Source organism: Oxyura jamaicensis, chromosome 6 (genome assembly GCF_011077185.1).
Source record: "Oxyura jamaicensis isolate SHBP4307 breed ruddy duck chromosome 6, BPBGC_Ojam_1.0, whole genome shotgun sequence".
NCBI classification, from domain to species: domain Eukaryota; kingdom Metazoa; phylum Chordata; class Aves; order Anseriformes; family Anatidae; genus Oxyura; species Oxyura jamaicensis.
The window spans coordinates 11,880,065-11,896,761 of record NC_048898.1 but is presented as its reverse complement, the minus strand read 5'-3'; the positions used below and the strand labels follow the sequence as shown (position 1 = coordinate 11,896,761).

General features: G+C 40.5%; 1 protein-coding gene across 15 annotated transcripts in view; it reads left to right on the top strand.

Annotated features, from left to right (window-relative positions):
* The window catches only part of ZMIZ1 (zinc finger MIZ-type containing 1), a 346,051-nt gene extending 334,612 nt beyond the window's left edge, over positions 1-11,439 (top strand). For 14 of the 15 annotated variants that reach the window (XM_035330686.1, XM_035330677.1, XM_035330678.1 and 11 more), the window contains 2 exons: positions 2,640-2,888; positions 6,790-11,439. In XM_035330686.1, coding sequence (XP_035186577.1) covers positions 2,640-2,888; positions 6,790-6,897 — 357 coding nt within the window. In that variant the 3' untranslated portion in view covers positions 6,898-11,439. The remainder of the gene's footprint in view (positions 1-2,639; positions 2,889-6,789) is intronic. The other variant, XM_035330680.1, reaches the window with a different exon arrangement.
* Positions 11,440-16,697: the final 5,258 nt, after the last annotated feature.

The following is a 16,697-nucleotide window of genomic DNA, read 5'->3' as shown; positions in this document are numbered from 1 at the left end:
CCAAGATGAACGGAATATTGTTCTTCAGCCTGCGAGTCCTGTTGTTCTACATCTCAGCACTCCTAGAGGTCACTCTTAGCCTCGTAAAGAGTTGTGTTGTTTTGTGCTATTAAACAGAAGATGTAGTTGTGTGTGCTATAAACTTTCCTTTTACAGTCTGTAAATGTTTTAAGAGTGCCACAGTTTACACTCCAAAAAACGACTCTGGAATTTCCTTGCCATGTAGGCAGAGGGAACTTTGTTAGACTCAGCTTTCATAAGGTAGGTTAGTGCTTTTAAAATAAAACAAGAGGAGTCGTAGACACAAGCTGGAGATCTACAGGTTGTATTGTTTAGAGTGGTTTTGTACCAGTGCAAACTTCTCATTAGTTAGCTGAATATAAATGGAAAAATGTTGAAGTTCTGAGCATTTTGCTTTCTCCCAGGTAGGCTGGTGGGCCTGGATGAATAGAATGCTGTCAGATGGACTTTGAACCTGCAGCACCTGTTTAAAAGTGATATCCCTCAGTCTTAAATGAACAATTACTCCTTATCCAACAGTTATCTCAGGGGCCAAGATACTGCCTTATCAACTAATTACTTATGTAATGTTTACATATGTAAATGTAATTTATAGAATTTCTAACCTGTTTATGTTTTGAAATATGTCTGAAAACATATGAATGCCTCTTGATTTAAGTAATTGTTGTTAACATATCAGTATGACTCTTGCCTTGTGCATTTAGGGATACATTTATGAGACTTTTCAAGGTGATCCTGTTTTGCTTTATTTTCTGGAAACTGCTTTCCCACTGAAGCAACACTGTCTTAAATTGCTTTTTATTTTTTGTTATTAAGCTTTCTTAATTTGCACACTTTCTGTTGCACGTGTCCTCAATGAAGGAAGAAGGAAACAATACCATTTGGACAGACATCTGCTTTCACTCGGACGTTTGCAAAGTTTTTAGGCTGCAGATTTATTTACGTTAAGCTGTGTTCTATGGGCAGATTTTGTACAAGTTTACCCATAAGGTAACGATGATGATGTTACAGAACACCTTCCAAGTAGTCCAACTGTGACACTAATGGGGAGAAGAGTCTGCATCAGTACTTGATAACAGTTTTAAGCTCTCACATGGGGAAGAGCCCCCCAAACAACATTACATGTAGAATCCTGCTCGTTTCCATCAACTTGCCTACCAAACTATCGGAAAGGATCTCCATGTAGCCGAGTATGAGTGTCCCAGTGTATCAATGTTCAGATGTCAGTTTTCATGAGAGTGGATAAATGTTTTTTGTTTTTTTTTAATGCTTGTTTCTGTGATTTTTTCTTTTAAGTTTGGTGGGAACGTTTTTATTAAGTTTTGTAATAACCTCCCTTTCGCTTTCCAAAACTGAAGATTAAGGTTAAAATAACCTTGCAGTTTACTGTGATAAGAAAGGATCAATGCTGACATAGCATTTTGCTAGTTTCTGTTGGCTTGGCTGGGTGAATTTCATGCTGTTGTTGTATGTATCTGTTCTTTTGTTTCAGCTCCACTTTGTGGCAATATGTAGCATTTCTCAAAAAATGTTTACATTTTTTGCTTCTCCATATACCCAATTAACATGAGACAACCGATTCTGAGGCATTCACACACTTGTTTCTCATGGCACCATGGTCAAGTCCCAAAGAGTCCACTAGCATTAAAGGTGACATGCAGCAGAAGGAAAAAATGGGCTTGTGCATTTTTGTTGCTTCTCTGTAATGTGAGGAAGATTTTATTCCACCATCCTTCCATAATAGGGTTTGGAAGATGTATATGGTTTGGTAGTATATTCCCAATAGCAAACATAAAAAATACTAAGGTTTCACTAGAAAACTTACCCATGGCATGAATATAAAGTAAAAATGTATTACGTAATACAGTCTGTGCTTAGTTTAAGCTAATGCACAGTACTTTTCAGTCAGGCATGATGTCAGCAGGTACGCAGCCACCTCCGGCAGCTCTGCTGGAGCTTTGCTAACTGAGCCCACTTGTTCTTATCAGCCATCAGAACTCATGACTAACAGCTAAGAAAATCTGCAGCCCTTATAAGGGATGTTGCATTCTGAAAAGGAGGAAAAAAAAAAGAAAGAGGAGGAGTAGGGAAGGACTGGCATTTGCCAGATGTTTATAACAAGCTGAAACAAGAATAGGCAGCAGTGTCAGGCAAGCTACCCAATAATAAATCCAAGCAGAAATTATGCATTTTCTCAGTTAATGAGTTTACTGGCATGGGGATCATTATTCAACAAATTCTCCATCCACCCAAGGATTTTTTTTAAGGGAAACGCATCTGCCTTGCTCACACTGAGCAGCGCCCATTAGCCTCTTCCCCTCCTCCTTGGGGTTTGTTATTTTGCACAGTCAAGTCTAGTTTCCCACATCACAACGAAGCAAATGCAACAGCACAAACCCAACATGTTTATTTCCCCTTTGCAGATAACCCTGAAAAAGCTGAAACGTTTCCTCCGGCATTGGGATATGGAGCTTTCTTTTCCGATTCCGCTTTTTTTTTTTTTGTCTTTTTAATTCATTTACGTTATTTCCTTTTAACATGCGGTTACAGAGTCAGGCACCGCGAGCACTGTACCTTGTGGCCTCACTTTCTTTTCCTGCTTTTTTCCTCCTCCGCAGATCCCTCATCCCGGCAGCACTGATCAGTCCCATACTTCCATGCAGCAAGGTTTGCACGTCCCTCACCCCAGCAGCCAGTCAGGGCAGCCATTACATCACAGCGGGCCTCCCAGCCAGCAGTCCCGGCAGCCGCCCCCGGCCGCTTCTGGCAACCATCCACACAGTGACCTGACCTTTAATCCCTCCTCAGCCTTAGAGGGTCAGGCTGGTGGACAGGGAGCACCTGACATGCCGGAGCCCTCGCTGGATGTAAGTCTGTGTCATACTATCATCTGCCTGCCATAGCGTGTGCTTGATATGGCGGCGGGAGGGTGGGGGGGCGCGGGGACGGGGAGCCGCTTCCACAGCACATGCCATCGTCTCATGCTTGGGTACATGGGTGTAGTCGCTGCAGCTGAGGTGACAGGGCGCTCCTGGCTTGCTGTGGAAACTTTTCTGTTGTAAGTAGCTGCATGATGTGCCAGCCGTATCCTCTTCCTAGTGTGAAGGCAGGCGTTCCTTGAGACGGCAGGTCGGGCGCCTCCTTGGAGAGATCTCCCCGTCCTCCTCATCGCTGGATGGGGACTCCCGTGTGTGCGAGCCCGGCCCCTGCAGCCACCGCTGTGCCCGGACAAGAGGAAGGAGGCGGCCGCACACGGTCCAGGCTGGGGCTGCGCGGCGCCCAGCGAGCCACACACCAGCCCTGGGGCACATGGCTGTGGGGGTCCTCACCAGGCCCACCACACTGCTCCCTAAGCTCGCTGCGGCCGCGCCAGGCCCTGCTGCTGCCGCTCAGCAGCAAACATCCCTTGTCCTGATGTGCCACGCTGGCATTGCAAATGGGAAAGTAAACTTCTGCCTCCGTAGCCAGGGTTGAGGGCAGCTCATGACTAAACAGATAAGCCTACCGTTAAGGCCAAAAGTGATGTGTCCTACCATCTGCTTGCTGGTGCTGGAAATAAGTTATCTGAGGCATCCTTCTGGTTAACCACCTACCCACCTCACAAAATCTAAATTTCTTAGCTAGGGTTAGATTTTCATTTGAGTCATGCGTTCCCGTACCTGTATCTTCTGTCTGGTCCAAAGTCTGCCGCACAATGTAATTTTCTGAGAGAAGTGTTCGCCTCTGTGCCTCAGATTGATACCTGTATTACTGTTGCTGTGTACGTGCATGTTCCCTGTCACACGACAGCGCTGTGCCGTCAGGCAGCCTTGCAGAGGGGTGAGAGGGAGGAAGGGATGCTCCAGTCACTGCAAAAAGCTCTCTGTGGAGTAGCATCTGCCTGCCGGAGGGACAATGCTGCTCTGTCACACAGCACGGTGAAGGCCACATACATCCCTTGGGAGCTAGCTACAGGTCAAGTGGCAACCAGAGTTCTCTGCCCTTAAGGACCACAGGAGTAACATTAATAATAGGTGAAATAATCTCATTTTTTCTTCAGGTATTTAAGTAACAAAGTATGCTGTTATGGGTCAGGCACATATTCCTGGGTGAAAAGCGAAGTAGGAAAGCCTGTACGCTTATGATAGTACTGTGGGTATCACTGATGGAGGCATGCTGGACTCAATGGGAGACTGAAATGGTCTTAGCTGAATGAGGAGGCAAGTGCTGTACAGTGTGGGGAACGTAGGTCTTTGAAATACCTGTGAGCTTCATCACGATCAGATGAATTACTTCAGCGGGTTTAACTTCGGGTGCCTGTGTTGTGGAACCAGGCTGAGTGAGGCACCATGTGGCGTTATCTGTGAGCTGAAACCAAGCTGGGGAATGTACCATAGGCAGCTGAGTCTGCTGCCTGCTGACACGGTTGTGATGGTTCACTAGTGCTTCAGTGTCATGCAGTGTGGGGTTTAACCTGGGTAGATGGAAACACCTGACATACATAAAAATGACTCACACCACACAGCAGAGGCCCGAGGCTCACAGCCCTCGTTAGACCCCTGAAGTGTTTCCTTCAGGAGCCCCGGGAGCACCTCTCCAAATTCTGCCAAGCCCACCACATCCCCTGGTGTCTGCCCCACCCGTCTCTCCCTCCCTTCTGCTCCCACTCAGCACCCTCAGCGCCCCGCAGCTCCTCCTGCGCCCTTGGCTTTTCACACCGGCTGCGTGCCAGGCGCCGAGCTGCAGGGCCAGCTCTGGCTCCAGGTGGGCCCTGCCTTGCACAGGCCTGCACGAGGGCATCTGGGAACACACCGGCATTCTCAGATACCCTTCCTCTTCAGAATTTCCACCCCTTTCCCCTTTCCATCCCCCTATACAGTGTTAAATTATGCCTTTATTAAAAAAAAAAAAAAAAAGTCTGGTTCGGTGTTTTGGGAATCCTAGAAACATTTTAATCCCAAATTTTTGCCATCGCTTCAACATATGAAATACACCCTCAGAACTAAAGACTTCATCGTTAGAGATACTGAGCATATTGTTTATAACTTTCACTTCTAAAAAGAAAATAAAAATCCCCTGTATACAAGAATGAGTCTCGGAGACATGATGTTAGATTTTTAGCAAATGAGTTGGAAAAATGTGTAGGATAAATTCAGCCTTTTTTTTCTTTCTAAACATTCGGAGAGGCTGGCATTTTCTTTTGGTCTTCCATACTAGATATTCAGAAAAACTATAGCAGGTGAAATACATTTTGCCTTATCGTTAGTCTAGTGCTATAATAACAGCAGTTTAGCTATGAATAAAAGGAGGAGGTGTTTTAAAAAAACATTCCTTGGGGACATTTTGTTTATGTAAACTTGGCATCTTTTTTTTTCTAAAACACTTAGGAAGTAATACACTTCCTTCTACATTTCATGTGTAGCTTATTTTAAAATTATGTTCATCCATTTAACATTGGAAGATGAAGCTGCATTTTCAGAGGAGTAATAGAAGCAAATATAATATTTGCATGCTAAATGTGATACAGTCAAGCTTTTAGTTTAATAGCAATTGACAACATAAAACAACTTAAGATGAATTTCTCATACCTACTGTTATTGTTAAATCAGTCCATGTTTTTCTGTCTTGGCCTCAACGCAACGCTGAATATAAAGGGAGCTTATTACAAACTCTTCCCTGTCATTTTTTAAATAAGACGCTTTTACTTTTCACCAAGCCCTGGTGAGATGCAGAATAAACCAGAAAATGTTGCCTTTTACAAAATCTAGTAGTTAAAGTATACTTGTTACTTGTCAGATCAAAAAGAATCTGAGTGATGCTTGGAAAAATGAATTTTTCTATTTGAAACACAGTATTTGTAAAAATATAAGTAAAAGAATCACAACTGTTTTGATCTTTTAAAATACTGTGGAGATCAGTGCATCTTCTGCTGGATGGGGTACCATGCCCCTGACCATTTAAAATGTCTCAAATTGCATGTAATGGTTTAGCTGAGTAAGCACTTCAAGCCCCCATCAATACCACGGAAAGAAACAGGACTCATCTACCTGCCTTGTCACTCTCCCCGTATTCTTCCTCAGGGGTTTTGCTGGTTTGTTTTTTGGGGGGTTGTTTATTTCTGTTTGTTTTGAGGGGTGATTTTTTGTGTGATTTTGTTTTTTCTTTGGGGGGGGGGGTGATTTTTAATTTTTTGTATTGGTTTTTGTTTTGTTTTGTCTGGGTTAGTTTTAGCCCTTGATGAGTTCTGGATCCCTCTGACTGCCCCAGAAGAGACGTCAGCGTGCAGAGGCGTCACGGGGTGACTCAGTGTGAGGAAGGGACAGGGCTGCCTCTTTCTGTAAGGATGCAGGCATAAAGCAATCACCATGCTACTGCGTGAGTCAGATCTGACTGGTGTTGTTGATCTGCTTTAAAGCTTAAATATGTTTTCCTGGTTCAGCCTTTTATATGAAACTAAGATACATAACTAGCATTTATCAAGAAGCTTTTTCAGCATTGCTAGCGAGGAAATAAACTTTGTTTAATGATGAGCTTTGTGATGGGGAAGTTGATTGAGAAACCCTCATTGAGATGATAATGTAATTCATAAGTAAAAACTGACTAATACTGACTTTCACAAACCAGTGGATACTACATCATCTTAGGGTGTTAGGCAGGGATACTGCCTTCAGACTTATTTGGATATATTAATATGAAAGCCAGTTTCCAGGAGTGTGTGGTGTTTAATCCCTTTTTACACAAATGTATTTCTGTTATCTGTAATTTTCCTTTTATCTTTATATTTTATAGCTGCTTCCAGAACTCACAAATCCAGATGAGCTGCTTTCGTACCTGGATCCTCCTGACTTGCCAAGCAATAGCAATGATGACCTTCTGTCTCTCTTTGAGAACAACTGAAACTATGTGTATTCCCCCATCCCTTTCACTTGTTCACACGTGTGTGGCTGCACAGCAAGGAATCTTAACACTCCTTTTCCACAAAAGAAGAAAAAACTCACAAGTTGATCCAATGGTGCACTCCCTGCTTTCTTCATCTTAGAACTGCTTTTGTCAGCTTCAAAAACTGCGAAAGTGACGGGAGAAAAAATAGACAAAAATGCAGTAATCTGAGTCTGCCGTGCTACACACCACAACGAAGCATAGACAGTTGTGCAGCTATTGGAAACCCCGTTTGTTGTTCATCCTATAGAGAGAGAGTTCTGTGATAAACATAGTGTGAAGTATCTTGGCAAAAACCAATCTTGGCAAGGGAAGAAAAGGCAACAAAATGGAACTGTCTTTAATTGACCTGTCTCAGAGTGTCCTTCCAACGCATGTTCTTCCATTTTTTTGAAACTGTATCTCCCTCCACCCCACTTCCCCTCTGTCCCCCTCCAACCACAGGTTTGTGTGGGAGTAATTGTCCTGGCTACACACAAAAAGCAGAACACAAACACATTACAAAGCTCCAAAAAGCACAAATCATACAGTAAAGTGGCAAAGATAGGGGAGACATACAAGCCCGTCAGAGGGAGACAGCAGTTTAGTAAATAAGTCTTCAGTAACGGAGTCCTGAGCATCTCCAGGCTGCAGCCGTGTGTGTTTGGACTTATAAAAGTGCAGGAATCTTAAACGCCTCTTTGCAAAGGATTCCTCTGTTCAAACACACAGATTGGAAACACAGGAAAAAAGAAAATCAACGTTTAGGGATTTTTTTGTGTGGTTTTGGTTTCAAATTAGTACCGTTTGTGGCTGCGCTAACACCCAGCTGTTGAGATTGTTGTAACAGGTCTTTTTGCCATGTATTCCATACAGAATGGAGAAGAGAGGGAGGGGGGAATGCAAACCCAAATGCTCTTGATTATTACCTACAGCCTTCGGCTTCCTGAGTGTTTGTGTCACTGTTTGTATTGCACAATACATAGTAAGACAAGCTGGGTTGAAGGCAGATAGGAAATCATTGCAGGACGGGGGGAGAGTAACATCACTATCTGCATAATTATTTTTAACAATCAGCTTGAAAAGGGGCATTGAAATTGGACAGACATTTTACAGCTTCCTTTTTGTTTTGCTTTGTGTTCTGTTTTCATGACTGTTACAAACAATTCAGCCTTTTCTCCTCTTTCAGTCTTTTTTTCTTTTCTTTTTTCTTTTTTCTTTTTTTTTTAACTTTAGCTGCCAGAAAGAGATTGTTCTCACGAAGGAATGGGCATTGGGAGAAAAAGTAACTTGGTAGAATGCTGCTGCCCTCAAGAGACCCTGATGCCACAATCACTGTCTTGCCCCTGTGATCCGTGCTTCTCGTGTGGTTGCTTCTCCTGCATGAGCTTCCTATTGCTTCTGTGCCCATTTCTGTGCTCTTTGTCTCTCTCTTTCTCTCTCTCTTATAAATTATGTACAGTAGCTGTGTAAGAAGTGCATGTGTGCCAACTTTGCCCTTGTGGTGCAACATTTCAGCTTTTGCCCACTGTACAGTTATTGTTTTAGTTTCTTTTTGTTACTAAAGCAAACTTGACCCTACTCCTTTCCTCATCCCAAACGCAATCCGATAACCTTTATTTGCTCGCCACAACGCGTTTTAAACTTAAGTGCCAGACAAAATTTTGTTTGTTCCTGTCTGACTAGATAGTTTCCTAGCCCTTTGTGTTTAGTTTGCAATGCTGTAAATGGCATGCTATGTGCTTACAACTCTGGATTTGCTTTTCTCACCAAAGTCATATTTGTAAATTCTTTGCGGTTTTTGTTTTATTTTGCTCTTTGTTAACATTTCCCACTACTGCTGTACATGCGTCGTGATATATATATGCTAGTCAGCAGCACCTTGCTGTAGATATTAAAGGAAATGGCGGTTTAGTTCTTTTATTTTCCAGTAGGAGTATTGAATCTGTCAAACATATTATGTAGAGATGGTCCCACACTTATATTTTTCCTGTTTCAAGTTTTTTTAAGAAAGGCGCTGTTCATTATGCAAAATCAATTATTTTAAGAATTGCTATTGTAAATATCTTTGTGAATATTTTAGTATTGTCTTTGATAATATTCAACATTTTCATGATCTGGTTATACTTTTGCTGGTGTTTTTAAATACCTTGTCTGAAGATAAATATGGGTCCTTTTTTAAAAAAGAAAATTGAGGGTTCTTTAACAGAATAAGGGAGGTTTGTTGTTGTTGTTTGTTTGTTTGTTTTTCCCTGTTTTCTTTTGATAAATTAGCCCAAATTTCATACCCATTTATGTGATGAATGAATCGATATGTCAGGCAGTACCTGGACAATCAGGGCCCAGCTCTGTCATGGAAACATAGTAAAAAGTGATTGCCTAGGGCAAACACACAAAACCACCACCTAACCGACCGATGTTCACCGACTGTGCGGGTACTTGTGGGCTGGCAATGGCAGAGGATTTGTTCCTTTGCCCAAGTGAGCAGAACACCTAGGACCAGCTGTATGGACAGGTAAAGATGTGCTAAGGCAAGCAGCAAGCGTATAAGGTACCTTATTTATATCACTATGCTGGTGTTTCAGCCTTGGAAGCTGGGCACTCTAACACATAGGGATGCTGGCGGGTGGGGAGGGAAACAGTATAGTATATTTTATTCTGCTTAGAAGTGTCTTTTTTCTTATGTAGGCTTGACAACCTGTAGAGGATCTCTGCAGAATATTAAAGATACCTTGGTATAATACATGGTAATACGGTTGTGGTGTGGTGCTGCTATCACACAACTACTAGGAAAGACCGCTCTTCAGTTACAGATGTGTTTTGTAGCCGTTTTACTGTAGTAGTTCTCCCCTGTATTTTTGCTGCATTGTTTATATAGGTATTGAAGTCGTTTGCAGGGGTGGCTAATGATAAACTGACATTATGCCCTTAGAGTTTTTCTTTCTTTCTTTTGTTTTGTTTTGTTTGTTGGCGTTCTTTTTTTTTTTTTTCAGGGGGAGGGGAGAGTTTCTTAAGCCATAGGTTTTGGAATAAAGAAGATTTCTCACTAGTTGGAACAGGTTGCTCAGATTTTTTTTAATTGATTCTATTTAATGTTCCACCCTCCATTGTTTCCTGAGCAGCTGTGTTAGTCACCTGAAATTATTTTTCTCTTAAACACAATGTTAGTATTTTAAACCAGGTATGTTAAGGATTCACCTTTTGCTAACTGGTAGTATTTAAAATGTATAATTTGAAAGTACCTGTTGGAAAGAGTAAAGGGAAAAAACTCCATAGATATTAGCAATATGTTTGGAGCAGTGTTTGCATCTGCTGTGTACAGTAATAGAGCATTAATGTGGATGATTGACATTTCTAAGCTTAGAGAAACTTTTGGTTTCCAAGCAGAACTTAAGAGATAAAATATGATTTTTACCCATCACCCAAATGTTGGACATTTGAGACAGTTTTAAAAATATGTCAGCTAAAATCAGGTACTGTATAGTGGATTCAGTATGAAAAAGCTTCTAAATGAAAATTTAGTTATTTTTTTATCTGTTCACTGCCATATTAAAGTTTAGAAAAAAAACTAGCAAATAGGGTAATCACAGTCATTTCTTTTAAAGCTTAATTATTATATGAAATTCCAGTAGTATTTTTATTCTTCTTTTTTTGTTTGTTTACTTTTTAATTGTTTCCCTATGGAAGTTCATCTGGGAAAGAACCCACAGAGATCTACAGTTCTGCTGCCAAGACATTATTATAGGACTGACAGATACACGCCAATGTCTGCAGTGGAGACTCAAGGGACATCTGTACATATGTAAATGACAAATAGAGACATGTTAACAGAAATGCATTCATTTTCCTTGGAATGTGCATTGTTTTTATTTCGCAGGAAAAAAAAGCTTGAAGCTCCATCTTATGTGGAAAATGAATCCTGTTTGTTAGCGTTTGTGGAGTCTCAGCATTTGTTTCACCTTCACTTCTGTAATATACTCTGATCCTTCGTTTTGTTTTGTTTTATCTACATGTAATATTTAGCTTACGTGTACTAGTCTATCACCTGTGTATTTTTAGGGTGCTACAGAAATAATGAAGAAAAATACGGGGATTAAAAAAAAAAAAAAATTGTAACCAAATTCATACTTTGTACAATTTTTGATATCATGATCAGAGGAGAATTAAAAAAAAAAAAAAAAAGTACAATCTGAAGTAACATGCAAAAACGGCCATTGTCTTTGTTTGTACATTGTATGTACAGTACAATGCAATCATTTCATACTTTAAGCTGGTCAGAAAAAATAATTGTGATTTTTAGTCTTGCAAAACTGTATGTAGTTAGATGATGTGACAACCTAATATTTATCTAATAAATATGTATTCAGATGAAACCTGTATATTAGGTGTTCATGTGGTTATTTTGTATTTAAAGATCAAATTATTTGACTATTGCTAGACATTTATATACTCTGTTGTAACACTGAGGTATTCTCATTTGCTCATGTTAATTTTTTTTCCTAAATAAATTTGAAAAATTAAGGTCTGGCTAATTGGAAGCTGCTTTGTAAATTTTCAGTTTCTTCTTGAAACGCCCCACTTCCCCTTCTGCCTCCCTGGTTCATGTGTTACTTGGAAAGTTATTTGTGCAGGATGCCACTTTTCAGGGAGCAGGATTTGCTACAGGAAGGGAAAAAGGTATGAACCAAGGTGGAAGAGACACAGACTAAGAGATTACAAGTGCAGGTTTACTGATAGGCACAGGGTCACAGAGGAAAAAAGACCGGGACATGAAATCATATCGGTGACTGCATACCACCTAAACATGTAACAATTACATTGAAATGAAATCTTTGCATGGTATGAATAGCACAAAAACAGTGCTTGTCTCTTGTGTTGATGTGTGTTCTGAAATACAGGACAATTTAATCCTTGTGGAGAGAAGATGTTAGTGAAGAGATTAACTATCCAACACGGTAAATTTACCTTTCTCTTTGTTTAAAATTCTCATGAGTTTGATTATTTTTTCTTTTAACTGGGAGTCTCTTGTCATTGAAGTGAAATTAGTGACTTTGGAAGATGACTAAAATATTTTATTTTAATGTATCCCCATCTTAAAGCTGAATGACCTGGCTTCAAATTACAGCCTTTCAGTTACGAAGTCTGCTTAACTTCTCAGCGCGTTGAACAGTAAGCAGACTGCACCGTGGCTCGAGGAGCATGCACAGGGCACGGCACTGTCAGCAGTGGTGGCACTCGCAGCTCCTTTCCTGGCGGAGTTCCACACCCGTAACTAGCTGCAGTCACATGCTAGGCACTTGGCATCCAGGGACTCGTTTTTATGGAGAATTATGGAGCATCTCTGTATTTGTATATTGCATTTGTGGAAGTGTTTAGTTTAAACCCACCTTTCAAATGCATTCAGGTATATAGGATCAACCTAGCCATTTCAGAATATGCATATAATTCAGGTGTAGCAATTACCCCACAGGGACAGAAGTCCCTATTGTTGATTGAGAATACACATAAGTAGTTTTGGATAGATATATAAAACTAGATGACATATTCATTTCTCAATGTTGGGGAAATTTGTTTCTGCCTCAGCTTCTGCCATCTTTGCTGGCACTAGCAATTAAAAATGGTAATTTTGCATAAAGTAATAAAACTGAGTTCCAATGCACTCAGTAATGAAACAGAAAAAAAGTATATAGTTATCCTTCTCAGCCAATAATTAATGAGTATTTTGTTTTTGGTGTTTTGTTTTCCTGGAAGCTCCCAAGAAGTGTCAGTGAGACAGTGTGCAAACCTGCTTCGGCACTGTGAAGACAGGGACAAGTATTTCTGTATGAAGAGCTCGAGTGAAGTCCTTAAGTGCTGTATGTTTTTCAAGCTTACTTGGAAGTCTGAGAAGGCTCTGACGGCCCTCCAAGCAGAGTTTCTCCCAGATGCCAGCCTGTGGACTCCGGGATAGGTATGACGTGTACATCCAGTTCATGCTGATGTCTCCTGTTCCACCTTGTGGCAGGGTGTCCATGCGTTGTTTGCTCTTCTGTGGTTCCAGGCAGCCACACAGCACACCTATCTGTGGTTTCTGTGCTTATCGAGGTCCATCATTGCTGAACAGCTTCAGAACACTTAAGGCCAAAAATTTTTTCTCTACTCTTCCTAATCAGTGTGAATCTCTGAATACTTTTTGTTTGTGCTCATTGTATTACTTTACCATGCACTTCCTCATAACTTTTATAGGAGCAAGATACAAACTGTGTGTGAATAGAGCTGGTTTTGTTCCTTTAAAGAAGTAAGCCAAACAGCATAGAAAAAGTTGTACAAGTCTCGCTTAATATATGCTATATATAATATTCTCACTTGGTGTCCTTTCTCTGACCTCTTAAAACTCATTAACATATGACATTTGCATGTCTTGTTTGTATTTTTATCTAGAACCTACTTCCTTCTTATCTGCTTAAATTTCATGTCTGTCCAAATCCCCTTATACTGTGAATTTCCAATCATGAATGATTACCTTTGTTCTTCCTGTTTTGAGTATTACCAGAGTGTCACCATATTACAGTTTTCCATTGTCTCTATCACTGAAATCCGACCGATCCGTAGGATATTACTGCTGATGTCTGTCATCGTGTCAGTGCCCTGTTCACGTTTGTTATCTCTCTCAGAGAAACAAAGGACAGCTGTCTGCAGTTTCTGCTGAGGCATCTCATCTCCAGCAGTGTACAGAATTTTCCAGGCGAGCTTAAAACTAGTCTAGAAGGAACCTCATCAATTACGCAATTTCATTTAAAAAGCAAGCAGATAGCAATTACGGCATGACTCCTACAGGGCGTTAGCAAACAGCTTGGTATGGAGCAACTTACTGGTTTGCTGGCTACGTAGCTCATCTGCATTTCCAGGAACGTCTCACCTAAATCTTAACAATTGGTTTTCTGCTATTTAAGTCCATCTTTGTGTTAAAAATATTATTTTTTCTAAATGTCCAGAATAGAAGAGATTAAGCCCTTTTCCCTCCATATTGAATAGGTGAATATGTCTGCTTGGTTTGTCCAGTACCTTTCCAATTACTTATCTCGCTGTATTTTTGGTAGATCCAGGTACCCACATAAAGTTAGCTTCACTGGAAACACTAGTATATACTGGTTTTTAAATACATGGGTTTCTCTATGCTTTCTTTTGATTTTGTTGGATAGCCTAAGAGTTTCAGGCTTACCAGTTCTATTTTTCCTCTAGATCAGAATTTTGAATGATTGTATTTTTAATTGAATATTGCAACCTAGATGTTTCTGTTTGCCCATAGTTGTTTTATGATGCTGTTCTAGAGATTGTGTTAAATTGTTCTGGAAAATTTAGTTTCAGTTGTCACCCAGTTAACATTTCAACATATTGATTATTGTGAACATGGAGAAAGCTGTTTAATTTAAAAAAATAATAATATGTATAAAAAAACTAGCCAAATGCTAGAAAAAAAAGTAATATATTTTCAAAATATTCAGCCTGTTGCTAGATTTGTCTTCATTTTTTTTCTTCATTTGGTTTCTAAAAACTGTTGAAGTACTGCACACACTTAAGAAAATTTTGAAGTTGAAGTCTTATTGGGGTTTTAATGCATACGTAAATCATGACAAATTTTCACCAGCTATTCTTATATATTTCAAATTTATAATCAGTGCTCATTTTTCCTTATTTGCTGCTTCTGTATTTCTCAGAATGTACATTCTCCATAGTCTTAAGACATGCAAAATCAGTGAATTTGACTTCAGCCAAGTACATGTCTCACTAGCTGTCCTACTTAGTGACTGGTGAAACTACCCAGTTCATAAAGTTAGGCAAAATATTTTGCTTCACAATAAATCATATTTTGGTTGCAGATTTCCTTTGTAAATTACAAATGGTGGTCTTCTGTGAGGAAACATTCATATTGCCACTACCAAACTGATGGCAAAACTACAGAAGTGACACTGGGACAGAACTGAAAGTGAAGGAAACCTAGACTCCTGTTTCCATTGAATGCTAATAAAATTAAACCCTGAGATTTTAAGTATTTCACCAAACATTTCATTATCTAAATATGATGTCTTCAGTTGCAAATATGTCACAGACATTTTTTGCAGTTGACAACTTATGGTGGGACATTGTGTATTCAGGTGATTGTCACGTGCAGTTATGTCATGTAATTATGTCATAAAGTTCCATGCTAGCTAATGCACTGAAGCTATTACATGCTGGTGGTAAGCAATGCTTTCTGTAGTGGAACTGCAGAAAAGTAGAAAGGAAACAGACTCGACACAGGAAGGTTGGCTCCGGGAGAACTGTTAACTGGAAAAATGGGTGGAAATCTTTATCCATGGCATGTGTGAAGCGTAATTTCTGAGTGATTCTTGTTCAGCTCAGTAGCTAATACTATCTAACCTTTTAGCTTTCAACTTCTGTTGTGAAGTCATACAGCTAAAAAACAGATGTCTCAAAACTATGATTATTGTTAGTGTAATGCAGACAGGATAGTTCATCTTGTACAAGGTACAGAGGAAGCTGTTACCTCAGAGAGTCATCATTCACGTTTACACACATGACAAATTCAAGGAAAACCCACAGCTTTTCCAGGCAGGTAATTAAAGTAAAGCACTTAGAGAACAGAGTAGAGAAGGCAGGTTATGAAGATACGGCAAAATAAGGAAAATAATTGTGTTGAAAGCTGCTAAATACTGGAAAGATGAAAAGAACAGAAAGGGGCTAAAATTGAACCAAAGAAATTTGAGAAAATAATTCCAGAAAATCAAGTACTGTAGTGGGGAAGGAGAATTAAAACCATTTAGTTGGCAGTCTGGGGCACTGCCAATGATGAGCTGCCTGTGACTGCAGGGATGGCTGCACACTGCCCTGTACCTCTGTAAATGCTCCAACCACATCCTGCTCAAGTGGCAAGCAAAGTTCACCTCAACCTTAGAACATCGCATTACCACCCTGTTCATCCTAAAATGTTAACTGTGTGGTGTTCTTTCCCTTTGTTTCACCTGTTTGCATTTTTCTAGTGCCCTTGGCAGTGATTCTAAGATTCTAACTCCTCTGGTTTTGGTTTTATCAGTTAGGTATTTTCTATATAACTGAGATGAGACCTAGTCAGTGGAGTTGTACAGCAAGAGAAAAGGCCCTGCAGGAGCTGGTGGGTGCGACAGTGTTGTGACACCCTCCCAGGACAAACGGGGGGGCAACATGGTGCTGACTTCTACACTCTGGGGTTGGGATGCTTCTACTGAAAATGGAATTGCTCAGGAAGTACTCGTCACAAGCAACTCTTAGCAGCTTTTTCCCAAACTCATCTTGTACAGGATAAAGTCGCCTGATAAACCAAGTCTAAAAGCAGTTCAGATACTTTTACTTTACTACCTGTTCCTTAGGCCGGAGATGGTATTTCACAGGTAAAAAAAAAAAAAAACACTGATCCCTGTAGATGTCAATGTCTGTGTTCTGATCGAAAAGTCTGTGATTCAGAACATGGGAGGCCTCCCTTAATTTTTGCCATACCTTGATAGTTTCATTCCCAGGTAAGCAAAGCACTTCCTCAGCCACCCACAGATAAGCAGCCTCGTAAGGCCCACTCGCAGTGATAGCTGCATTTCTACCATGGCCTGGAAATACGCACTTCAAGTGTCCTACACACCTTGTCAGCCTGTTGTGAACTGCCCATCAACGTTCATCGACCACCTCTGGTGGCGTGTGAACAACGTTTTGGGAAGCTGTAGGCAGCTGCACGCCACGTGCAGGCACTGTGCAATCTGCCATGCAAGCAG